The sequence below is a fragment of the Sus scrofa genome, chromosome 1 (assembly GCF_000003025.6).
Source record: "Sus scrofa isolate TJ Tabasco breed Duroc chromosome 1, Sscrofa11.1, whole genome shotgun sequence".
NCBI classification, from domain to species: domain Eukaryota; kingdom Metazoa; phylum Chordata; class Mammalia; order Artiodactyla; family Suidae; genus Sus; species Sus scrofa.
Genome location: NC_010443.5, coordinates 243,366,663 through 243,394,486, shown reverse-complemented (window position 1 = coordinate 243,394,486; position 27,824 = coordinate 243,366,663). Strand labels below are relative to the sequence as shown.

Genomic DNA, 27,824 nt, shown 5'->3' with positions numbered 1-27,824 from the left:
ATGTCTTATTTGATATTTTAATAGGGAGTTGAGTATTGCATCAAATCGGTTCCTGAATTTTATTGGAATTTTATGGATACATACTAGAATGATGATCCATCACTGTGATTTTGGTTTGAACAAGCAATCAGTCATTTCATTTCTACCCATGCCTTTATGCCATTTCCTGCTGGCTGCCTTGTCTACCTTGTAACTCTTACCCAGTTCTATGACTTTGAAGCAGTAGCCTTGTTTGAAACATGTCAATACTGGATAAACTGGTAAAAGTCAGGAAGCAAGTTGTTTTGTGTGGCTCAAAAGGCCCCTCTTCTCAAAATCAAGATCTTTCTAAGCTGTCCAAATGATTAAATAAACTGTCAGATAGTGAGTGTATCAGTGAGGGCGCCTCAGGAAATAGAAACCACACCGCTTATTTGAAGACAGGAAATTTAATGAGTCATTAGGTACAACGTTGTCAGTCTGGTAACTGGAAGAATCATAAGAGAACTCAGTGGTGTGGAGATAGCAAATCCTGAAAGCAGTTACCATCCCTGGAGCTGAAGAGACAATAGGAAGAGGCTGGAAATATTAACTCTTAGAAACTTAGAGGAAGAGCCCTGTGAAGCTGAAACTTAAACGTCTGAGAACAGGTAGTGCTGCTCATCTGGTGGTGGTGTCTCTGATGGTGCTGGTCCATCTGGGCTGAGATCCAGGCCTCTGTCTGGTTGTGAATGTGCAGGATAAAGTGGTTCTGCAAATGTTGGAGAGGCTGCACTGGATTTAGCTGCTGACCTGGAAAGGAACTGTTGAAAGAGTGAAGAACCATTGCTGAAGCAGTGCTTAAGGGAACCAGGTGCAGGCAGAAAACCCACCCATAGAAAGAAACAACTCCCTTCTCTTCCTCCAGCCCTGTAGTCTCCCTCTAGAGTCTCCCAGGATCCTCAGGCAGAGCAGAAATGTGTTTTGTGGTGCACTAGCTCTAATACCCCAAAGCAGAGAAGAGAAAGGTGGTTTGGAGCTGTGAGTCACAGACACAGTGGTCACTCAAAGAAATAGTAGAAGTGATTGCTAGCATGCAATGCACCATTATCATGTGCTATTGTCATATTTCATTCTCATGAAACTACTCACATAGCTAACATTTTTCTCCTTACATAATTGGCAAAGAGATGAGGGATTACTTACTTAAGGACCTTACTTGCTTAGGGTAACTCAACTAGTAAGAGGCATAGCCAGGAATCATGTTCATTCTTGTAGCTCCAAAGCCTCTGCACAGCTCTGCCTAGGCCTATGGTGGATGCCATGGATGCTCTGGTTTCTTCTAACTCTGAGATGCATTTGGGAGTAATTAATGTCTCTTTGCTCAATATTGTTTGATATTGTTTTATTCTCAATTAAATTTTTTTTCACAACATTTAACTTAGTATGTTAGGCATATGTGCCTAAGTGCTGAGAGCTATGGAGACTGGGCAATTTTCCAGTTCATCTGAACTAAACAGATAGTTGAATCAGATAATATGAAGTTTAGAAAAAAAATACATTAATGTGAATTATTTGCTTTGGCCATTTAGTTTGTCTTTCAGATTGCCCAGAACAGCGCCTCGTTGCCAGCTGACTCTGTGCCACGTAATGTCACTGTAATTGTTTGGCAGATTTCCTCCCTTGGGTTCCTCATCACCAGAGGTTGACTGTCTTTAGTAGCCTCTCCATTGGGAAAGCAATCTGATTAAACTGACTATACAATTTTGACGTAAGTAGAAGTATCTGAGTTATGATACAGACCTATGGGACAAGGTAGAAATTGGAAAGTATCCACCCACGACAGATCTCTAGACTAGTAGAAATCTCTTTTTAGGTAATACATTCTTGCTGTTGAGATTAGACTTGGGACATCAGTCATCTGCAAGACTTAATATTCCCTGACATCTGCAAAAGATCACTAATATTTGCACATATTTTGACATTTTCAATGCAACAATAAATGAATTTTTGTCTTAATTTGTATTCTTGATGCTCAAAAAAAAAAAAAAACAAGAATTCTCTGCCATAGAGAATTTGGTTAAACACAAAATCGCTATTATCTGTCATTTGAGACTTTTTGATAATCAAAACTTATATCCTTAATGATCTTAGCTCTGTTGTTTCCACTCACCCACTCCTGCTCTGCCCAGAGTCTCAATTATCATTTACCTACAGATAGCTCTTTAGTTTTTAAAAGACTGGATTGTACCACCAGTGTTTCAAATGTAATCTCTTTATAGTTCCTTCCAGCTTTCCAGATTACTGAGCTTCACTCAGGAGTACTGTAAAACAAAAGATTTCCATGAAAAAGAATGTCGATGACTAATAGCAAATAAAAAAAGACAGGTTGCATATAAAATAAGTTTCTTTGGAATATTCAAACACTTCCTCAAAGGCCTTTTACCCTGTCATAGTGATAGACCATAAAAATACCATTCCTACTTTCTCCAGTAGACTTTTTTTTTTTGCTATTTATTGGGCCGCTCCCTGGGCATATGGAGGTTCCCAGGCTAGGGGTCGAATCGAAGCTGTAGCTGCCGGCCTACTCCAGAGCCACAGCAATACAGGATCCAAGCCACGTCTGCAACCTACACCACAGCTCACGGCACCGCTGGATCGTTAACTCACTGAGCAAGGGCAGGGACCGAACCCACAACCTCATGGTTCCTAGTCGGATTTGTTAACCACTGCGCCATGATGGGAACTCCTCCAGTAGACTTTTTTAATGACTGAAGAAGGAATGAGTACAGTGTGAAGTTATGATAGAGTGTCTCAGTTGCTTTAGGTCTTGGGGATAGGATATGAGCCTTTTTTTGGTATCTGTATAATAAAAATAATCACTTTGATGGAGATTTTACAATTTACAAAATAATGTTAGTTCACATAGCATACTACAGCGCTGGGGGGAAAGTGTAAATCCATCAGATTACAAATGAAATTATAGAGAAACTGAGCCTCAGGTGGACAATTTTTCCAAGCAAGTATTAAAATTAATTTTTTGGGTTTTTTAGGTTCAGTCCTCTGTTTTCTAAATCGCTGCCAATTCAGAGATGCTCCTTCTGAGAGCTCGGATAGTGAGTGTATGAGCTGCTCTGGCACCAACATCCAAATCCAAGATCCCAACTCCTCTCTTGAGACTTTAATCCCCAGCTTCTGCTGCCTCAAAAAGACCAGAGATACTCTACCAAAGATCCCATAAACAGAAAGTTGTACTGTTTCAGTAAATGGTATTTTATTTAAAATTTCCTTTAGATGGTGCCTTTGTCATCTTAAAATGTTACTTATTATCATCTGAAGCTGTTGAGATGGACACATAATGACTCTTATTTCTTGCTAGCAAAGATTGTTTGAATTTTCTGAGATCTATTTGACCTTAAATACACATTGATGTATTTACCATTGACTTTCCTTACTCATGTCCAACCTGTAGATATATTAAGCATCTCATCTTCCTAGGAGAAATCATTTCAAAAGAGAAAAAAAAAAACTTAAAGAATCGAGATAAAGGTTATGGCTGGGAAAATATAAGCATGCTGTTAAAAGAGTAAGTCCCTGCCAAGGGTCACTGGGGCATTTTGAAATTGCCTTTGTGTTGTGATCATTTCAAATCCTTTCCAGAGCTTTTTGAAAACATTCATAACAGTTAAAATTTTAACTCTGAGCTTTCTACTATTATGTGGGATTCATAAAATATATCCTGTGACATATTCATATATTGGGGAATTTGCTGCAAATTTTTATGTGAGAGTCTGCAAAGTTACTTTGAGGACTTTTAATAAACATCTGAGAGACTAGTGTAGACTTTATAATTTTGGAGCTAAATGCTCACTCATCTGTTATAAAAATCTCAGGCCAGCCATAGAAATGCATAAGACAAATTATTATCTCATTATTTGATTTATGCCTTGAACAGATGATAAATTTAATTCTAGATCTCTAAACCAAAATGACTCATTCATGATTAATTACAATTATATAAATAGAACCTTGTCATGGTAAGTGTCATATGGATTACTGCCAGGCCACATTAATTCTTTTTTTTTTTTCTTTTTTTTTTTTTTGTTTTTTTGCTATTTCTTGGGCAGCTCTCACAGCATATGGAGGGTCCCAGGATAGGGGTCAAATCGGAGCTGTAGCCGCTGGCCTAGGCCAGAGCCACAGCAACGCGGGATCTGAGCTACGTCTGCAACCTACACCACAGTTCACGGCAACGCCGGATAGTTAACCCACTAGCAAGGGCAGGGATCGAACCCACAACCTCATGGTTCCTAGGGATTTGTTAACCACTGTGCCACGATGGGAACTCCCAGGCCACATTAATTCTATAACCTTGAGCTCATTGGGGACTGAGCCACAGTAACCCATCTCTCCTTTCCTACAGGGCATTCTACTTCCCCTTTAGTTTAGCAGTACTGTCACATAGTCCCCTTGTGCCACTGGGGCAAAATATGCTTTAATTGGCTCTATCTACAAAGCCATCACAAAAACCACATCATCTTGTTTGAAAAGATATTTAAAAGGCACATGATGCCGATCTTCCCACCACTGGACAACCCCATTGCCCATAGTAAATAATGTTAAATCCCTGAAAATCATAAAATCCAATTAGCTATTCAAGTCCTAAAATGGGATTGCATTATCACTTAGTGATCTTTCCACTACTATTAGCACTCAATCACTGACATGGCCTTGGGACCCTTTGGAATGACAAATATTTTACTCTCATCAGCTAACTGTTTTAGGCTCTTCATCCAAATGGTGGGACTGTTCTCATTCTCTATCTTTAACACATTTAGCACCTCTGACCACCACCCCCATCCTAACCTTTTACATTGAAGAACTCCATCTTTTTCTCACCAGATAATCAGCAGAATGCAGTTGGTTAACATTAAAGGGAAAGCCTTGCCAAAGAGCTATCAGAAGCATACTGAGCAACTTCTACTTCATGCTCCCTTTCATTGTCCTCTTCAGCAGAAACATTAAGCATGAAAAAAGAGTAGGGAATTCCCATTGTGGCTCAGCAGTAATGAACCCAACTAGTATCCATGAGGATGCAGGTTCGATCCCTGGCCTTGCTCAGTGGGTTAAGGACCCAGCATTGTTGTGAGCTGTGGTGTAGGTTGCAGAAGCAGCTCAGATCTGGTGTTGCTGTGGCTGTGGTGTAGGCTGGCAGCTATAGCTCTGATTCTACCCCTAGCCTGGGAATTTCCATATGCCATGGGTATGGTCCTAAAAAAAAAAAAAAAAAAAAAAAAAAAGAGAGAGAGTAGAACATTACACTAGCTTTCCAGGAAGGGAGTCAAAATTCTCTATCTACTTATCCTAAATTCTTAGGATGGGTTGTTTGCCACAGTTAAGAATTTTAAAAAATTACCTTGATATTAACCTGAAAACTCTAGGCATATCATATAATGTTAGAGATGTCTCTTAATATTGAGAGTGATTGTGAAAAGCTAAATCAAAACAAAAACGGTGCTCACTTAAACTGGAGAGCTAGGTGTATCAATAATCAGTTTGCTTTTTAAGTAATATGACTCCCATCAATAGCCATTTCTTATTTCCAAGGAACTGCCTATCTGGGATATTTTAAAAGACATATAAAGAAGGCATCACCAGGGCAACCAAAAGGGAGGCCTTTCTTGCCTGTTCCAGAGATATGCAGGATCAGACAATAAACTAACCTTGAAGAACAACAGTCAAATGGGTGTAAATAGGATTTGGGTTTGAATTTCAGCTTTTAACCTTACTAGACTTAAACAATTAGTGGTGATAATAAATTAAGCTAGCTAGTGTGTCCCCAGTTGAGTTCATTAGTGATTGCCATGGACAGAGAAGTAAAGAAATTTCTGCTGATGCAGCTACAACCCTGGGGCTACACAGGGAGTGTTGTGCATAATGCTACACTCCATAAGACAAAATATACTGCTGGGAAATTTTGCATTGCATTTTGAACATACTCTTTCCACAGTTGACATTTTAACATCATGATTGTTTACTCTCCTGTGAGATACTGGCATCTTTTGCAAATTTCAGTGGCTGTTGAATAATTGCTGTTGGGATGTTTCTTGCTTCTCATTTGCTGATTTAGTCTCTCTGCCTCATTACAAGTCTATGGTTTCTTTTCTAAAATCTGTAAGTTTCATCTGCAAGTGAATTAAAAAAAAGGAAGATCAATCCTCTTGGATTTGAGAGGCTATAAAACTTGGTCATTTGGCAATACATTCATTCTCCTTTCTCTTGGTCTCCCTTGTGTGCAGCGTTCTACATTTTTAGATAAGTACTGGGGTGAGGAATGAAATCTGTATCCAAGGAACAAATTGAAGCATCCTGGCTCATGTGGGAATTAAATGAGCTGTTGCTTAAAAAGAACTATGATGACCTCCTCTGGCAGCACATTCTAGTGCTCTGTCACATAGACAGTGAGGAGTGTTTTCCTAATGACCTGCGTTAAAAGGAGAGGCACCATTTCCCTGAAATGATTTACTGTATAGTGTGTCATAAATTAAATGCAATGGTGTCAGTCCTTCCAGGGCCTTAATTACATAACCTGATTATAATCCTCTTAAATAATTCCTTTCCAAATTTTAGCTTTATCTACAGGTAGCTAGAATGGGTCACCAAAGAATCAGACTTAATATTGTTCACTTGTTAGGGATATTATTGAATGTGCTACATTCATCTCAGGACAGACCATGGCCACCCAGGGAGTTTTTATGAGCGTCCAACCCATATTCATTTGTTCTGACTTTGCACCATGTTAAGCAACAGCAGAGATTGATTACATTGCAGGAAGTGGAAAGGTCAGAGCATGAATTAACTACCAAATTGTCACTGAGGAGCTTCTGTATTGCTTTGAAAAGAAGGTTCTTGTAGTATTAATAGGGCAGTGTAGGGCTGGAGAGAATGAAATCTAAATTAATTAAAACCTTCCCATCTCTTCCCCAAGAAGATCTTCCTTGATTCCCCAGATTAGGTCACTCTGGAATATACTCTCTTTAAAAAAAAAAAATTATTGAAATATAGTTGATTTATAATGTGCTCGTTTCATATGCACAGCGACATGATTCTCTTCCATTACAGGTTATTATAAGATACTGAGTTTAGTTCCTTGTGCTATACAGTAGGTCCTTGTTGGTTATCTATCTACTTATATATCTATCTGTATTTTAATCCCAAACTCCTAATTTATCCTCCCCCCTCGTTCCCCTTTCTTAACTATAAGTTTGTTTTCTATGTCTGTGAGTCCATTTCTGTTTTATAAATAAGTTCATTTGTATCATTTTTTTAGATTCCACATATAAGCAATATTATGTATTTGTCTTTGCCTTCCTTCACTTGTATGATAATCTCTAGGCCCATCCAAATAGCATTTTTTCCTTCCTTTTTATGACTGAGCGATAATGGAATGTGCTCTCTTTATACTCTTCACTTTAGGTTCATAGAGCTTACTGTTATAATTATGAATGTACTTGGAATAATTCTTGCCTTTCACTTTTTTCAGCAAGCTTCACCAGATAGGAAAATGTAGTGATTAAAAGTATGGCTTAGGTTCCTGTCGTCGCACAGCAGAAACAAATCCAACTAGAAACCATGAATGAGGTTGCAGGTTAGATCCCTGGCCTTGCTCAGGGGTTAAGGATCCAGCATTGCTGTGAGCTGTGGTGTAGGTCGCAGACTTGGCTTGGGTCTGGTGTTGCTGTGGCTGTGGCGTAGACTGGCAGCTACAGCTCTGATTAGACCCCTGGCCTGGGAACCTCCATATGATGCGGGTGCGGCCCTAAAAAGACAAAAAAAAAAAAAAAAAAAAAAGAAGGTATGGCTTCCAGAGAGTGATTTTGAACCTCATCTTAGTTTCTTACCAGTTATGTGAGCTTAGTTCCTTCCTCTTTATAATAATAGCCATGTAAGTAGTTCCTCCATGTTCTTGTAATGATGAAATGAATTCATAATTGTAAGGCACTTAAAACATTGACTGGCACACAGTGAGCATTCATTTAATCAGTGTTACTCATTTTTTATTTTATTATGTATTATTTTATTAATATCTGCCTCCCCCTAAGATTCAAAGCACCATAAAGGCAGAGGATATATCTGTTTTGTTCATTTCAATCACATTTCCAATATGTGTTAGTGTCTGATGTGTAGTAGTGATTCAACCAATATTTTCTGAATAAAAATATATCTAAAATAAATTGTCTAGAATCATGAGTTACTCTGAAGGTGAATATGGCCTGAAACACCAAAGAGTTAAAATGAGCCTCTCTGCAACATTACATTAAGATATTTAATGCACTCACTAGCCCTATTCTGTCGAGAAATCCTTTATGAGAATATTTTAGGAAACATGATTTGATCCAGAGATAACCGATTTTGCAGTAAAGAGCTGTGCCATAATGAAGTTTTTAAATAATAGCTAAAATGTCTCATCTTTTTGAGACAATAGCCAAAACAGCAAGCTGTTTAAATATGATGATAATGGTTTCTAATGCTTAGTAGATACAGTCACTTGCCATTATGATGTTCTTTTTAAAGGAAGCCCTTTGCCTTATGTTTAAACAAAAGAGAAAGCTAGAAATAGGGCCACAAAGAAGGCAAATGCTTAGATAAACATTTAGAAATCAAGAAAGAGTTCAAGATCAAGATGCAAAGGGAGTACCGGGCACTCATGGATGGAGACAGAGGTAGTAAAGAAGACACATTTCTATTGGTCAACCACCCCAAAATAATTTTACTGGGGCAGTTTCTGGGATACGTCTCATAGGTCAAAAAATGAGCTTGTGAAGTTTGGGGTAGAAAGTTAAACTTTATATGTGAAAAAGACATCTTGGGTCCATCAGTCAACATGCACCAGGCAGCATTATTCTAGGCCTGGGGGAGATAAGGAGGATCAAGTGTCTGGGCCCTTCTAGACACTTTCATCTTAGTAGCGAGAAAACATTCAACAAGTTCATCAATGAATGAGTAAGGTAACTTCTGTTATTGACCAGTGCTGTAAAGAAGATAAAGTCATGTTCTGTGAAGCATATGATGGATTTGATGGGTGATCCAGGGGGAAGCTGCTCACAAGAGATAGAAAAGCCCAGAAATTTGAGCTGAGGCCTGAATGTTGAGAAAGAACCATCCACATGGGGGAAGAGTGTTGTCACTTTTCATGAAAAAGAAGGAACACCAAATACAAGGGTTGAGCAGCAGAGCTTTGAGACCTCGCAGATGGGGTGGGGAGCTTAGAAGAACAGGCAGAGCCAGATCAGTTAGGGCATTGAGTGCAGAGGTCACATTTTGGTTTAATTGCAGTGGGAAATTATTAAAGTGTTCTAAGCAAAGGAATCATGTGAATTTAGGTTTCTTTAAAAGACCACTTCACCTGCTAGGTATGGAACTGATTGTCAGACCAACAGTGGTGGAGGCAGGGAGACTCAGTGAAGGGGCTGTCCCATTAGTCTAAGTGACAGATGGAAGCTTGCTTTAGAAGCGATGAGATGATGAAAGTGATTGAATTCAAAGTACATTTTGGAGCAAGTGAGACTTACTGATGTGAAGATTTCTTAGTTTTTGGCCTGAGCAGTTGGTGTAGATGACGGTGCAATCCTGGTGACCTGGGGAATGCTTTAAGGGGAATGGATTTGGCAGGGGTGGTGGTAGAGTCAGGGTAAGAGGAAAGAACACAGTGTATCTCTTTGGACTTCTTAGGTTTCAGATGCCCAACAGGAATCCAAAAAGAGATATCAAGAAGACAGTTGAATAAACAAGGTCTAGGTTAGAGATCGAAGGGTATAAGTGGTACTTAAATTTAGTAGGAGCGTGGGTAAGAAAACAGGAGGCAAGGAGAGAGGCTGGAGGTGCATCAAATTTAGAAAAATGATAGACTGATAAACTGGTGGGATAAGAAGAAAACAAAGCCTATGGAATTCAAGAGGAAGTGAACAACTGTGTTGAATGGTATTTAGAGGTGAATCACCTGTAGAATGAAAATCAGCCTTTCACTTCAGCAGTATTTGGTCATTGTCTGCTTGAATAAAGGTTGTTAGGGAGTTCCTGCTGTGGCACAGCAGGTTAAGAATCCGACTGTAGCAGCTCCCATCATGGCAGAGGTGCAGGTTCAGTCCCAGTCCGGTGCAGTGGGTTAATGAATCTGGCATTGCCACAGCTGCAGTGTAGGTTGTAGTTGTGGCTTGGATTCAGTCCCTGGCCTAGGAACTTCCATATGCTGCGGGTACAGCCATAAAATAAAAAAATTAAAGTTTGTTATGGTGAATTCAAAAGCTCGATTGGATGAGAAAAATAGAAAATGAGGAAGTAGAAATTTTAAGCATCAATGCATCTTTAGACTTGGGCTGCAGGAAAGGAGTGAAGTGGATGATGTCGAGGATATTTGTAAGCTCGAGGGAGAGAGAAAAACAGCTGGAGCGAATTCCAGAACAAGGCCTGGAGGTGAGAGAGAGGAAGGAAAAATCTCTCTGTCATTTCCCTAGTTGAAAATTGCAAGACATTTCAGGAACTAATTCTGGACCCCCTTACTCTAGCTCACTTTATTTCCTTGAGGAAGAAATAAGCATCTTCACTCTTCTGTCATACATACAACGTGGCAAACTAGACCAATTCAGGGCAAGGAGGGGGACAATTCAGACTAGTGTAGTTGTCTGTATTCCCTTCTCCCCATCCTCCAAGCCATGTGTAGTTGTGTGTCTGAATTCAAGTAAACAGAAGCCTAATTACTTTCTCTTTTATGAAAATGTCAAGATACTTTCTGTTACACACAGTAATGATAGGTTGTTATTTTAAAGTTTAAAATCCTGATAAGATCTCTGTCATCTTCCTTTGTCCTCTTCTTTCCCTTAACATCATCGTCTTTATTTATTATCATTTCTAGTTACCTTGTTATAATCCCATTCAAGATTGGTCACAGAGATTTCAAAGTCATTTTGCCACTTCTGTAGCAGTACCTCACTATAGATAGCAGAAGAGTCACTGAGAGGTTGCCTCACTAGTGATACGTTTGTGCATTGAAGTATGTTCTAAATGCATCACTGTTGAGCATTTAAACAAATTCAAATACAAATAAATTATAAAGCACAATAAATATTTCCTCCCAACCATCTTTTGTGTAAAGAAAAAGACTGACACAGTTTGAATCTGGCCATGTATTTCTAAACAGTGCCTGGGGTGTATGTGCACTTGAGCAATTCTGTCAATCCTCTGGGTATTCAGGTGCCACTTTTCTGATTGACATCAGAGAAGATTTGTGTCATCTGGGAGGATAAGATTTTATGGGAAAGCAGCTAATAATCATTCCTGGCTCTCAAGAGGTACCATATTAGTCCAATAGGAAGGAAAATGACTCATAAAAAATAGACGCGCATCTCAGGTAAAGGTCAGACTTCTCTGTCTAAATCCAAACTATACATCACCATTTATTCATTCCACCACCACTTCTTCTCTGTAAGTCTCTTATTTTCTAGGCAATGTTACTCAGGATTTCACTCTGCAAGGCAACATCTCTAGCCTCCAAATAGTCCAGGAAGGAGAGAGATGAGTAAACTAATGACTGTGCCATGTGATAAATGAATGGCAGATGTGCAGTGTATGGTGGGGCTTGCAGGTAAAAGAGAGGCAGGTTGTACAACTTGAGGGCAAGGCAAGTCAGGAATGTTTAAGTGGAGAAAATAGAGCCTGAGCACAACCTTGAAAGATGACTAGGACTTAGTGATGCAGAAAGAGAGATAAAGAGTGTTCTGGGCAGAAAAAATGATCTACCCTTGGATGAATAGACAAGAGAGCTGGAGCACTCAGGGAATCCCAAGATTTTTGAAATGGCTTCCAAGATAAAAGGAAACTAAGATATATTTAGATAACTTAATAAATAGGACAAGATGACACCACAGTTGCCCTTCAGAGGAAGTACGGATGAGAGCTAGAAAACAGAGATGTAACAGTGGGCTCTGATGGAGCTTGAATGATCTGGAAAGGGAGGAGAGGGACAGGATAACAGAACCCTCCAGGATCATCCAGGACACAGACAGAGAACAGTAAGTAATTCCAGAAAGAGATCATTCCAGGGCTTCTACAGTAAGTTGGATAGAAACCCAGAAAATCCATTTTATTGATTTGATTTGTTTTAGCACTAGATATGTTAGTAATTAATGTTTCTGTTTCAAGATAGGATGTGATTGTTTGTGTTTGTCACAGTGGAGAAGAAAAATTAGGGAATTAATAAATCAGTTCACTATACCTGTCTTCTAAAGAGTAATTATTTGTGGTTTAAGGACTGCAGAGAGAGTGTGAAGGTTGAATCTTTCCTTTAAAAATCAGGAAGTAAAATTAAACACAAGTAGCTATTCATAAATATTAAAATTTAGTCATATTTACAGAAGACTGTCATGAAGACAGACCACCTCAATTAAATTATTAACTTTCCCAATAGAAAGAGAAAGACCTATAACTCACTCTTACCCCTTAATTCATGGCATTCCATAAATTGTACAGGAGTTGGGGTAAAGGGAGCTTTTAAAGTCCCTTATAAACAAAATAACAAAATCGTAATTACACCAGCTGGCTTTTGGTAGATCATTCAAACTTAATATTTCTGCCTTCTCTGATTATTACTGGGCTTTAATAGATATGGGTAATGATGTGACCAGTGAGTTCACAACAGAGCCAGATGCAATTCAAACCTTAAATTTGAAAATTAACCAACTAGGTCATTTTTCATTTCAGAATTGGTGACAATGCTCACCTAGACCATTGTGAATGAACATAAGCCAGTTCACTCAGGATTCACCATTCTGGGCCTGAGATTGCCAAAACTGCTTAAAGAACCATTAAGAATTAAATTACTCATTCATGAGAAAGTATTGCCTCTGTGACCAGAGACTTTGAGAACTAAATTCAGTATTTCCAGTGTCTTCTTACTTTGAACCAGAATTTGAAAGGTACAAAGCATTGATTAAACTAATGCAGTCCTAATAATGCAGGTGAAATAAAATGTATTGCAGCAAAACTTATCATAATTAGTAGACCACAAGTTTTAAAAAGTGCTAAAGTGAAAATTTACTTAGATGCTGCTTAATGGCATGCTGATATTATTTCTAGTGTTAAACTGGTCACGGCCAGGTAGTAAACAATGAATATGAGTCCATGTAATTTTTAAAAATCTCCAAATCAAATAAGCCATTATGCAATTAAATTGATTTTATAAATGTATGATACTATCAAATTAATCTGGAATGCTAAACCAGTATATACAAAAGTCACATTACATCACAGTTGAACCATGGTTTACGTATACAAAACATGTATTAATAAAAAAAAAAACGGCAAATGGAATTGAGAAAAAAAGTTTATGTCTACTGTAGTGTCAGTTCTGGAGGGTATTTAAAAACAGAAATAATTTGCATTTAGCTGAGTTTTCATTCTTAGTATAATAAAGCAAATTAGCATCTGACATAAGTGATCTCTTTCTTATTAATAGTTTCAAGCTGCATTGACATAAAATAATAAAATTCCCATAGGAAATTTAGCTTGCATGCTAGACAGTGTAATTATCTGGTGCATTTTTCAATAGTTCCTATTATAAGAAAACATGCTGCAGTTTGCCACCAAGAGAGTATCTATAGCAATAGTTTGAATACTTTGATAAATTTTAATTATCTTGTGGATCATCTGCCTGCTGGTATGTATAAATGTGGAGGTTCATTCAAATGTGGGGTTCCTGTCATGGCTCAGTGGGAACAAATCTGACTAGTATCCATGAGGACCCAGGTTCGATCCCTAGCCTCACTCAGTGGGTTAAGGATCCGGCGTTGCCGTGAGCTGTTGGGTAGGTTGCAGACGTGTCTCAGGTCCCAAGGGGATGTGGCTATGGCTGTGACTGGCAACTGTAGCTGTGATTCAACCCCTACCCTGGGAACCTCCATATACTTTGAGTGCATACGGAGGCTCCCAGGCTAGGGGTCTAATCGGAGCTCTAGCCACCAGCCTATGCCGTAGCCACAGCAATGCCAGATCTGAGCCTCGTAAGAAATCTACACCACAGCGTACAGCAACGACAGATCTGTAACCTACTGAGTGAGGCCAGGAATCGAACCCAAAACCTCATGGTTTCTAGTCGGATTCGTTTCTGCTGCGCCATGACGGGAACTCCAAAATCAGCCTTAAACCAAAGTCTTTATTCCAAAAGTTCTTGAAATGTGACAAATAATCTTGTCCTTTGTAATATGAAGATGAAAAAGTTGGTATAGAATATGAAAATTTTATCTAACTTGAATATTCTACTCTACAAATGCCTCCTTTACCTCTCTCCAGCTTATGGTTCCCACCAGCCTCCTACTGTCTACAAAACAGATAGGCAAATGCATTATGTATTCTGTTTTATAGTGCTTTCTACTTCATAAGTCACTTCCCCATGCATGCCATCGTGTCCTCTCCACCTTGTCCTGAGGTAGTTCGATGACCATTATTCTCTTGCTACAGTTGAAGAAAGTGGAAGTCAGTTTCCCCAGAACAGTCCTGATCTCAAATCCAGCACACAGCCTCCTCAGTATTTGCTTGTAACATGGTCTTTCTGTATTTTATTCCTTATTTTTTTATTTTTTTGTCTTTTTGTCTATTTTTCTAGGGCCACACCCAAGGCATATGGAGGTTCTCAGGCTAGGAGTCAAATAGGAGCTGTAGCCGCCGGCCTATGCCAGAGCCACAGCAATGCGAGATCCAAACTGCATCTGCAACCTACACCACAGTTCTCGGCAATGCCGGATCATTAACCCACTGAGCAAGGCCAGGGATTGAACCTGCAGCCTCATGGTTCCTTGTCAGATTCCTTTCCACTGAGCCACGATGGGAACTCCCTGTATTTTATTCTTACTTTAGACAAAATTGTGACATGAGAGTTATACTCTTTTTTAGCTCAAAGTATATTTAAAGAGGCTGCAAGGAGGCCAGAAATGTGGGCACACTAACACAACAAAAGGGAAAGTAGGTAACCCAACACCATTGCAGGAAAGAGAAAATCCACTTTCTAGAGATATTCAAGAGCTCTGGTATTGCCATATGCTCATCCTTTCTTGGTGCAGTCAAATGGAAACCAGCTGGCTCCATGGCCCCTGAGTACATCATGGTGCTGCAGTCAGGCACAGTGACTGATGTTGACATCAGAATGCTCTGAGTCGTGAAGGAAGATCAGTTACACCAGCCCAAGGAGGTGGGCTGATTTTGTTAACAATACCAATGATGATAATAGTAATAAGGCTAATATTTATGAAACACTTATACATGTTGGGCATGTGATGAAGATTCTGCCTCTTCTAGCCTCTTCCTCCCTTCTCTTTCATCCATGACCTTTGTCTGTAGATTTGATCTTACCTCAGTGCCCAGGGTTTGTCTGAAATGCAGGAAAGAGGGTGTCAAGGTATTTGCCTCATAATCTAAAACCAAAAAACCAAATCATTATTCCTTTCAGTCTGGCTCAAACATTGGGCACTCTTTCTTGCTACTGGTCTGTTGGTATACTTCTAAACTATTCTTGAGTTTGTGTCTTGATGCTGATAACAGCACCCTCTAGACTTTAAAGTTCATCAAAGAAAAGACAGTATTGGCCTATTCGTTACTATAGTCCTAGTGTCAGTTCCCAATAGCAGATGCAAAATAGATGCTTAAAACAGATACTCAACTGTTTGTTAAATAAAATGAGCATACCACCAGTCTACCTCTTATACTTCAGTTCTCCTAGTATAATATTCCTAATCTCAGCAGCAGCAGCAGCAGCATTCTGAGCTATCTGCTGTGTCCTGATGCTTTATATATATATATTTTCTTTTTTTTAATCCTTACAAACCTTGCAAGGTAAGTGGTATCATTTTCATTGTACATAAAAGTAAAATTAAGCTCCATAGGCTAAATGATTTTCACGAAGTCTGTCATGCACAACTGGTAAATGACAGAGCCCCAATTCAAACAAAGTTATGAGTTACTCCAAGTAGAGCCAAAGGGCTCTCTCCTCCAGGCTCCCCTGGGAGCTGCAGTGACCTTCCGGACCCCAGACCAGGGTTTTGGACCTTATTGCCACCTACTAGCTTTCCTGACATTGAATGCCCACATTTCCAATGACTCCCTGTCCCTGGTTCACCTTTTCCTGCTTTGGGACATTTTGCCTGAGCCAGTTGCTCTCTTGAGCATCTTATGACTACATATTTTCTGTAGCCATATCCTTTTAACCAAAGTCCCCCCTCCCCCAAGTATACTGGTAACCGTTTTAAGCCCTAAAAATTGTACCTGGGCAAGGTCTATCTTGTATGAGAGAGTGAGTGGCAGCTAAAGGCTCTCAAGATTACCAGGAGTCGGGTGAGAGAAAGTATAACCACCCACAACAAAAGTGAAAGTGGGTGGACTCTAGATGAAAGAGTTGAGTATCAAGAGATGGCACTAGAGTTGAGTATCATCTAGATGGCACTAGAATGGGGAAAAACACATGATCAGAAGCCTACCACAGGCAGCTTGAGTGACTGCCACAAGCTGACCTACTATGCCTCTGACCCCTTTCTGCAAAGTGGCCTATGGTGAAAAAGGATTGAACTGGTTCAAAGAGTACCTGCTGTATGTATATGTCTGCTCTTCCCCCTGCCTGAAGGCATACATCACCGTATCCATGGCTTTCAACACTTGTTTTTGTTGGATCAATCAGCCAGTTGTTTGTGAAGACTGTGTATGTGTGCCAGCACTTCCTCATAAGACTGAGCCAGTCTACCAGCATCTGTTCTGTTTCCATGAGGGAAGACCAACTTTCCTCTAACTGCTGCAATGAAATGCATGACATCCAACGTGACTGACAACATTATGCCAACTGCACCATGTATCCATAACCCTGTCTTCTGAAGCGCTCATTGTTTTTTACTCCTCTTATATACTGCTTGTATATGGCTCAAAAATCCCAAAGGATATGTCCTAAGATCCTTGGTGAAACTCCCATACATACTAGTTGAACACCATTGTAGATTATAGTTTCATCCATGAGATTCAGCAGAGTCTAAGTGAAAAATTTAAGTGACATTTTCCAAACTTTTTTATTTTACCAAACGTAAAACTGACATCATTAATTATGCCACTGGCTTTCTTTGTTAAATTGCTATTTATGAAACAACACAAGTCTTCTCATTTCACAGGAGTTGCTACAAATAGGAGGGTGAGTGAAGAGAATGGCTGAGGCGTGTGCATGCTGGGCAGCAGGCTCAGCCCCCTCACTGACTCCCATGTGCCATCCACACAGGGCATGTCATTCTAACCCATACCATGACCTGTCTTAAAAGTGACTTGATTCCATGGGCCTTTAGGATTACTTGCAAATAATGGGAGCTATAAATATTGATCCTACAAATGTCAAGTCTCTACTGCACATTTGTTCTTATTAAGTGGAGGGAACAGTATAAAGTCCTGGCTAAAAGCATAAGACTTTCAAGTCTTCCAAACTTGGATTTTGGATCGAGGCTCTATTTCTTAGTAGCTGTGCAACTTTGGGAAAATTACTCACTCTTTCTGAGCCTGATTTTTGTCATCTTTTAAAGGAGGCTAATCATTGGAATCACTTCATGAGGCCATTTTGAAAATAAAATAATATGCGAAAAGCACTAGGAGCATTGTTAGGTATTAGCTTTTCATTTGTATAATTATTATTATTAGAGTACACTTTCTGGGCAGGGACTATGCCTTATGTTTGCCTGAATCCCTAATGCAGCCGTAAAAATAGTTAATTTATTTTAATTTATTTAAAAGCCTGGGCTTCCAAGGGAATAAACTTTAATTTTCAGAAGGAAAAAGACTTCTGTATGATATGGGTCAAATGAGGTGTGAGGTAATGAGAAACAGCAAGTCTCCCGCAGCCTCTTTGGCTGAGGAGCAGCGATAGCAGCGTGAAGCAGTTCTGAGCCCTTGAACACCTTTAGCAATCAGCAGACTTAGGAATGGAACAGAATTTCATCTTTCTTAAAAGTGGGGGAAATATTATGCTTACTTGAGCTTTCTAAGCTTTGGCCTACAAGGCAGAACTAAATAGGTTTGCCCAAGAAAGAGCTAAAGGAATTTCATCTTTTCTCTACCCTTAAAGCAAACCTGGCTTTGTTACCTCTATTCTTCTGAGGGAGTATCTCAAAGCCCTTGGCAAGCTCTTTACTGCAGCCTATTGTGTTTTTGAAACTTTTACTGATCTCTAAAATAGGTGAATCTCTGCTCCTAGGAAGAACAAAGATTGACAGGGGATCTCCAGCAGCTGGCACCATAAGTTTCCTAACTTGTGAAGTGACTTTGGAGCTAGTTACCAAAGAAAGAAATTTTTTTGTTTGTTTGTTTTTGGAAGTAGGGTGGTTGGAGCAGGGAAGGGTGTGCTCTGCTGTGAATGTGATGTCTTCCAAATAAATAGCCTCTCCCATCCTGAGATAGAGTTGCTCTTTTCCTGCTAAGGAGTTGGTATAATTGGTATTTGTAAAAGATATCTCCTGTAGCAAACCGTTGTAGACACTGCAGAAAAGGAAAGTAAAGAATCAAATGGGAATATCAAAGCAGGTAGTGGCTCCACCTGTTTACCTGGGTGGGGCTAGGAAGATGGTACCTAGTCAGAAAATGGATGGTCAGAATGAGACCCCATTTTTAGTTAAATGTGTGTTTTTTAAAGTCATTATATATGTTTACCTATATGTAGTGATTAATCATTTTTCTGTACACCGTTTATTTTTTTCTGAAGTTCCAATTAGAGAATGCTTATACAGTGCAAATACTTGTATCCGCCTACCGTACTAATCATTATTATTAACAGTTTTCCTGGAACACTCTTTCCCTAGTCTTGCCACACCCTATTTCCATAATTTATAATTATATCAAGTGTTTATTTATCTGCTTATCTGTATATTGTCTCTCATCAGCAATATAGTCAACAGAAATTTTTTGCAGAGAGTATGGCTCATAGTACTCTGGCTCAAGAGCTTAAAATGAATTTTCTTGATTGAATGAATGCCCAGTCAATGTCTATTTCCTGATTTTGTTGTAAATATTCTCTTCTTTCTCATGTTCCTTTAAATTTTGTTTTTTTTTTGTTTATGAGAGGTGTTTAATGCTAAAAATAAAGTATACTGTAGTATTTTTGCTTAATATCTTTGTCTTGCACATGGTGATCTCTGAGATGTATTTACCTATTTGGTCTTTTAATGATTTGACATTGTACTTTTAACTCTTAAATGGTCTGGAATTTATTTTTAATATTTGGTGGAATTAGGTCTTTAAATGGTATTTACTTTAAAAAAATCTATTTTATCAGCTCCTAACTTCATATGTGTTTCTTCTATATTCCTTTTTAATCTCAGTGTATACCATATTAATATAGTATATTAAATCAGTGTACTTCTTAACATATATTAACATCTGTTCAATTTATTTACCTGTTAATCTTTTTGTTAGTACTTACTGTTTTAATTCATTTTTTTTTCTCCCTCTACCTCCTTCTACTGAGCCTGTATATTTTAATTTATATAAACGGTGAGGCAATTTATGAGGCAGTCTTCACTATCTTTCAGCATGGTGGAGAACTTTCCTGATTCTTAGATTGTTTTGTTATTGGAGCTCTGATTTAGGAAATAAAGAATTTGGAATTTTTTTTCTAAATTATACCTTCTTTCAGGCCATGGGTTATTGTTTTGCCAACAGCAATCTATAGCTAAGCTATAGATTTTGACTCTCAATTTCATTGCTTAATTTTTGTCCCAGGTTTCAATGAAAGTTTTACAATTAGGCTTGAATTGTATTGTTACACGTTTTCATATGTCTGTGGGTGTGTGTGTGCATGCACGCCTTTCCCCTTATTATTGTATGGAAAGAAGTTAGGAGATGCTGCATCTGAGGCTGCTAGATAAATGCAGTATCACTACATGTTTCTAAACTATTATTTAATAAATATTTATATGAAGAATTGTGTCCTTTAAGTTTATATAACAATTAAGTGCCACATCTGGAATTTCTCGGTAGAATCGTTTGTAGGGCTGGGGAATTTCTGCATGCTGCGGGCACAGCTAAAAATAAACAACTAATTAATTGGGAAAAAAAGAATTGTTTGCAGGGATGAGTGTGATTATCATTATCCATGAAGAGAGGTCTTTGTTTTACTACTCTGTCACTCTTTCATGCCAATGCCTTCATTTCTAAGGTGCTGAATGCTCAATATGATTAGCTAACTTTACTTCCCTGTTCAGCAAGATGAAAACATTTTCATCCCTGCCTCCATTAGAGCCTGATCCTCATATCTGGGTTTAATGAATCCCTATGTGCCAAGGGCACAGAAGGGCCTTTGTTCCAACTAGGGGCAAAATATTGTTTCTTAAACCTCTGCTGGAAATGGTCTTCTGTTTTTCCTTGACAAGCTTATGATCATAGCCTGGATCATAGCCTGTTTGTTGAGGTAAACAAAAGTAAAATCCCAGTTGATAAATACTATCTCTGATATGGGGAAAAAAGAATGGATATATTTCTATGTATGACTGACTCACTTTGCTGTACATTTGAAACTAATGGCAACATTGCAAGTCAACTATGCTCCAATAAAATTAAATTTAAAAAGTAAACAAATGAGGAAAAAATACTACCTCTGGTTAACTAAGAACTGTGCTAGAAGAGATGGTTGAGATATGGTCCTTATCCTAAAGAAGATTCCAATCTAGTGTGAGAGATAAACACCTAACTAAATAGCTAACTTACAGTGTGCAGAGTGCTATAGGGATGAACAACATGACACCATGACACAGGCATGAGATGATTAATGCTACTCGGGCAACAGTCAGAGGAGCAGTCAAACAAACAAAAACCAGCTCACCACTGCAGGAAATCAATGGGGTAAAAATAATGTGAGAGAAAAAAAAAAAAACAGCAACAGAAAATATTAGTAAATAGAACATAAACAGAATTCTGGAAATCTGCATGGAAGATCTGAGTTCTGAAGGATGAATATGAATGCAGGCAAATACATTCCCAGGTGGAGAGATCAGCATATCAAATAGGTGTAGGTGGGAATAGCTTGCTCTGATAGAAGGAAGATAAATTGTCCACTGTGACTCGTCTTGGTGTGCATGTTTGGAGTGTTGGAGGTATAGTAAAAGACTAGGGATACTCTTAAGCCATACTCTTGATTTTTGAAATTTGTCCTACGAATGATTCAGAGGTTGTGGTGCAGAAGAATGATACGGTCATGTTTCTGTTTTAGAGAGAAAACTGGCAACAGAATAGGGAGCTGAGGCCAAGAAAACAGTTGGGAATAATGTGTTCCTGCCAGCAAAATGTAAAGTTTGCCTTCCATTGGTCTTTGCTTCTGGAAGAGGGTTAAGGCAGAGGTGGAAATAAAAAGGAAGAAGGAAAGGAAGAAAGGCAAAAGAGGGCAGAAAGAACTCTCTGAGCAAGTTATATTCATCAGTATAGTAGGAGTGAAAAAATGGAGATTCCATTCCTCCTATCTTGCATGGCATCTCAAGCCTGAGGAACAAGGACGGGATACCTGGCTCCTGGTTTTTTGACATCTTTATCTCTTTGCCTCTTACATCTGATCTTGTCACTAAATTTTAATTTTAATGAAAATCTTTTCATCGCTCTTCCCTATCATTACTAACACTGGTTCCAGTTTAAACCTTTAGCACCTAATCAAAATCCTGGAGGGCTTATTTTCCCTCTCCCTTTTGAATGCCACTTATAGATGATCCTCCTGAAGTTTTGCTTATATTATTGCAAGTTCTGCTCAAAAGCTTGCTTTGGAAGGACAGAAGTCACATTCTCAGAACAAATGTTAAGATTCCATCCTTCCTACCACCATGATTACTCTCACTCACTGCTTTTGGTCATAGTTTTTCTCCCATAAATCCCTTTTGAATCCTCATTCCTTATGCTACACGTATCAGAAGGCTTTTAACCCTTCAAAGAATTCAAAGTTCAGCTCAAACCCCATTTCTTGTTACACTTTTTTTTTGTTTGTTTGTTTGTTTTTTAGTTGGTAAGGAAAGGCCATACTTCTTTCCTTTTGTACAATAGCATGAAACTTTACTGAGAAAGCCTTCTTCATTTCTCTACGTGTGTTATTGAACTGAATGTTTGGCAAGTTCTCAAAAATTGTCTAGTAGTCGGACAGCTTCAAAACGGGAACATTTAGTTCACTTTGGCCCGTATCTATTGTATACCTAACATGTGAATCAGAGTGCTAACCGTCTTCCAAATATCAATATTAAAGGATAGATATGTCAAATACCTTCTCTCAGGAGAGCAGTTAAGAGTTTTATTTATTAGAGGCCTATTTCTACTTTATGATTAATAACTTGTGAGTTTTCAAACACGTTGTTCTTCTTTCACTGTGTTGGTGAGTTTCTATCTATAGATGCAATATTGGTGGAAATTACATAGATGTGTTTAAATGGCGCAGATTTCACATTTCACAGCAGGAATCCTATCACAGTCAATATAGAAATGCAATCAACCTTCAGTATCAGACTATGTATTAAATTTTGATGAGTATATTGTTAATGATTCCATATGTCTTAGTGTATGTAGACTGCTATGACACAGATTAGGGAGCTTTAACAACGGAATTCCATTTCCCACAGTTCCGAGGCTGGAAGTTTGAGATTAAGGTCCCAGCATGGTCGGGGTCCTCTCTGAGGTTGCAGCCTGCCAGCTTCTCACTGGATTCTCACATAGTGGAAGAGACAAGGGAATTCTCTTGAGCCTCTAGGGCATTAATCTCATTCATGAGGGTTCTGCCCTCATGACCTAATTACTTCCCAAAGACCCCCCTCCTCTGGGAATTAGGGTTTCACTATACGTGTTTTGACATAAACATTTAGACCATAGCACCATATATATTATGAGAAGTGCCTTCCTTACAGGCTGGAGGCTTGGGAAACTATGATGCGTCCTTTTTCCTCACTATCCTTATGCAAGCTCTTGCACTGTTATATGATTTCTCTGCTATTCATTTTAAAGGAAAGTGAAAGAAATTTCTTCCAATTATTTCACCTGACAGGAAAATTTAACAAATGAGTTAAGAACAGGGATAGTTAGAAATGGGATGCCTCGAGGGGGACTGTCTGTGAGGAAGTAGACAAGCCTAACAATTTAAGACTAAATGTATGGTTGTGTCACCCCTGACATTTATACCAAGAACCATCTGCCTTCTGGTACTTTGAGCAAAAATTATAAAGAAATCTGTTGTAAGGAATCAATTCCATTAGACAGGAAACATAGTTTTCCAAGTCATGGGAATTTTTTCCCAGAGGCATTTGAATATTACAGGGAACAATAAACGAGTAAACCTCATAAGAAAGCAAAAGTACCCTATGTTATAATCTTTGGCCAATACATTCTAATTCTTCTTTTTCATATCTTTAAATACAGAATCCCCTTCACCTCCAACTGAGTTTAGAAAATTCATTAAGTTCTGATGCTGATGTCACTGTCTCAATCCTGACCATGAACAACTGGTACAATTTTAGCTTGTTGCTGTGCCACGAAGACTGGAACATCACCGACTTCCTCTTCCTTACCCAGAATAATTCCAAGTTCCACCTGGGCTCGATCATCAACATCACCACCAATTTCTCCTCTACTGAGGACCTCTTGAGCTTCCTGCAAGCCCAGCTTGAGAGCATTAAGAACAGCACGCCCACCATGGTGATGTTTGGCTGTGACATGGAAAGTATCCGGCAGATTTTCAAAATTACCACCCAGTTTGGAGTTACGCCCTCTGAGCTTCATTGGGTGCTAGGGGATTCCCAGAATGTCGAGGAACTGAGGACAGAAGGTCTGCCCTTAGGGCTCATTGCTCATGGAAAAACAACACAGTCTGTCTTTGAGTACTATGTACAAGATGCCATGGAACTGGTTGCAAGAGCTGTAGCCACAGCCACCATGATCCAGCCAGAACTTGCTCTCATTCCCAGCACGATGAACTGCATGGATGTGGAGACTGAAAATCTTACTTCGGGACAATATTTGTCAAGGTAGGATGCAAAGCCCAAGTTATATCCCCATACATTGGACTGGGACAGGAAGTAAAATTGCCCTGTCTATTCCCTTTGCAGGAAGCACATGGTGTATAGTGGGGAACACTCAGTCCTGATTTTAAACCCATAGTCCCATACTAGCTGTGTGTTCTTGGCAAGTTATTTAAAAACTCTGAGCCTCAGTTTTCTAATTAGTAAACTAGGATGGTATCAAATATATATATATAATTTTGGGGGGGGTCTTTTTTGTCTTTTTTAGGGCCACACTCACAGCATATGGAGGTTCCCAGGCTAGGGGTCTAACTGGAGCTGTTGCTGCCAGCCTACACCAGAGCCCACAGCAACTCAGGATCCAAGCCACATCTGCAACCTACACCATAGCTCATGGCAACGCCAGATTGTTAACCCACTGAGCAAGGCCAGGGATCAAACCTGCAACCTCATGGTTCCTAGTTGGATTCATTTCCACTGTGCCACGACAGGAACTCCAGATAGCTTAATATATTATTAACAAAGTGACCACAAAATTTTATATGAAAAGTACCTAACACTGTGCTCAGCTTATAAAAAATATACAACAAAGGTTTCTGTTCCTTCCCACTCTTTCCCATATCAGCAGATTCGAACAAATCTCTCTAAATCTATGTGGAGAAAAAAAATTAGTCAAGCAGGAGATAGACTTTCTCTCTCCTTCCAGACAATGATGCTTAAGGCAGTATAGAGCAGTGGTTGAAGACATAGACCCTGGAGCCAGACTCTCTGAACTTGAATTTTAGCTCTTGTAACCTGCTATTTGCATCACTTGGTCAAGTGATTTAACTTCTCTGAACCTTAGTTTCCTATGTCCTATACCCATTTATGTAGAAAGGATATAATAGTGGTTCCTACTATGCATGGAAGAGTTGTGATAGAAATATAGATCAATTGATAGATAGAAGATGATAGATATTTTATACATTTTGTGTGTATATACATGTAATATATATTTTATACATTTTATATAAATAATGTAATATATATGTTTTTTTCATTTAGTTACCTTTCCACCTTCTCAATCTGGTTCAGAAGCTGGAATGAAAAAGCTTATTTAAGTTAAAGAATAATCCATCCTATAGATATCATTTTCATGATCCCTGGAGAAAGGAGAATATCCTTAAAGAATATTTTACTGGGACTAAGATTTTTTTTTCTAAAAAGGACCACCTATAGTTAGAGAGGCCAAACCAGAGAATTATTGCTGTTTCAGAAGTGAGGGCTACAGTCTGGCCCCATTTTCAGGATGTGCTCTTAGAACAAGGGGAACACAGGGCAACCTCATGGTGTCTTGCCTTTTAAAAAGACATGAACATTTGAGGAAAAGTCAGAAGGTCCAGAGCATTAATTTCACATATATGGATTGAGCACCTACAACGTGCAAGGCAACATGCTAAATGCCATATGTATGGCAGAGTTGAAGCACAGGCTACACATTCCTTACAGAATGTTGTTAATAAAATAATTCAAAATTCATTTATTAATATATTAATGGTAAAATTAGATATTCTATCATCTAATTTTCCTATATTGTACTTTCAACATTTTTTCCTACATTGTATTTGAATTTCCTCAGGATTAAAGCCTATGCATGCTTTATGCTATAGCCACTATCTGTTTTTGAACTAGCACAAAATTGAAGCTCAGGATTTTAATCTGAGATAGAAAACATTCTCCTTCAAATCAAAAATATAAACAAAGCCTTAAGTTATCATTTTGAATAGTCATTATTTTAGAAGGGCAATCTTAAACAGCACACAGGAAAAAACCACTTGTGAAAACAGTGGGAAAATAAAATTAAAAAAAAAAAAAAAAAAACTATATTATTTGATGTCTTTCTGTCCATATAAAATGGAGAGCACACAAAAAATAATTCTGTTTGAATCCTAAAAATGTTTAGAAACTACAGGGAGAAATATTTGTTGACTTGGATTGTATATACTTTAGGGGTTCATTTTTTCAAGACCAAGCTGATTTTTCTGGCTCCTCAGAATTTAATATATGTTAAAGATATGTGCCTCCTTCTATAAAAATCCCATGGCCCTTTGTACATGAAATTATATGATGGTACTTAGCCTGTTCCATCATCATTATTTGTCTATGCATCTGACTTCTGAACTAAAACATAAATTCTGCTAAGTGGAGACACTATTATTCAGCCTAGTTTAATGCCTAGCAGATAGCTGCTACTATAATAGACATTTATTGAAATTAATATAGAAAGGAGACAAGGACATTTTATATTTATGTCCTATACCAGCTATGACTCTAGAAGAATAATACATGGTTGGTAGAGAAATAAAATTTGGTCTAAATTAAAAACAAGTTTTTTTAACGTAACCTAGATACAATTTTTTTTTGGATGGAATGTTAGGTTAGTGGATAACCTTTGCCCTTGTGGCTCTTTCCACAAGTTTATTCCTCAGACTTTGATAGTTGTAAAAGAAGAGTATGTGGTTTGGAGCCTGGCAGCAACTCACAATGTGTAGAGGTCAGTAACAATATTTTCATCTCCATGGATGTGTTTGAGAATGAACTCAAAGAACTTTCAGGAAATATGCCTAGGACTTCTTAAACTCCCTGAGGAATACAGTCAAAGAGAAAGTTTCAAAGTGTTCAGGAAAAGGTCAAGGGAAGTAGGCAAAACCCTGGAAAGATTCTTTATAATAAATAACTGAAAAGCTGCCTTAAGCTATAAAACATCTGTGGGGTTTTCATCATACTTATTTATTTTGTTGAATACAGTCTTTTAGCAAGGTCATTATTCTCAGTCCATAAGTCACATCTGCATATAGTAATTTTCTTAATTGTTCCTAAATTTTGTGGCCCTGACCCTACTTCCTCACTGCAGAATGAAAGTCATGAGGATAATGAGCCATGAATAGCAAGTGTCAGAGTTATGCAAGCTTTCATTTCTCACACAGTCATTTTCAGTTTAGGCTGACAGAATTGTTAACATTTTAAAATGTTAATGAAATCCCCCAAAACATGGCTCTTTCAGCATAAGCCTTTAGACTAGAAAATCATTTCTCATGGCAGACTATATAGACATACTTACAGGTAAACAGGATTTTATTCTTCCTGGGCTTCAACATGTTAGAGCAAACATCTATCATAACTAAATGTAGACAGAGCCACTTGGGGGCCAAGTTCAGACCATGACCATCAACAGTATATCTGCGAGATGTTTTATTAAATGTTAATTGCTTAAAGCAATGATATCTAATCTAGCATTTGGCGATAACTTCACAAATATACGTTCAAGGGTGTTTCTGTGCAGTCTGTGTCTATTTCTTGAACTTGGCTGAGGTAGAGCTGATAAAGAGTTGCATCCTGCCATTTTGGAGCTGGCAGCCTTAGTGCATGAGGTTGAAAAATAAGTCAATAGTTTTAAAACAAAGGGATATGTGATTCCTCAAACACAGGGGAGGAAATAACAAACTCTTCTTGGAGAGTTGATGATGAGGGAGAAACACTGGAATTGGATCTTGATCAATGAATAGGAGTTTTCAGGTTTGAAGCAGGAAATAGCATATGCACATTCGCCAAGATCTGAAAGAGAAATTTAGTACAGTTGGCACTCAGGTTGCCTATGAAGAGGATCTGACATGATTCTGAAAAAGTTATTAATTTGATAGCATGCCACACAGGGCTTTTATGCTAGGCTAAGGAGTTTGCAATTTATACGCATATTGCATGTCACTTGAATGGCAGAACATCAGCTATGACATATTTATAAAATCATAATCCTATAACAAATTAACTAAGTAAAGTAATATAGCTAAA

The 27,824-nt window shown here is 38.4% G+C and overlaps 1 protein-coding gene across 3 annotated transcripts in view; it reads left to right on the top strand.

Moving 5' to 3' along the window:
- The window catches only part of GRIN3A (glutamate ionotropic receptor NMDA type subunit 3A), a 153,538-nt gene that overhangs the window by 22,253 nt on the left and 103,461 nt on the right, over nucleotides 1–27,824 (top strand). For all 3 annotated transcript variants that reach the window (XM_021066896.1, XM_021066903.1, XM_021066913.1), the window contains one exon: nucleotides 23,398–24,002. In XM_021066896.1, coding sequence (XP_020922555.1) covers nucleotides 23,398–24,002 — 605 coding nt within the window. The remainder of the gene's footprint in view (nucleotides 1–23,397; nucleotides 24,003–27,824) is intronic.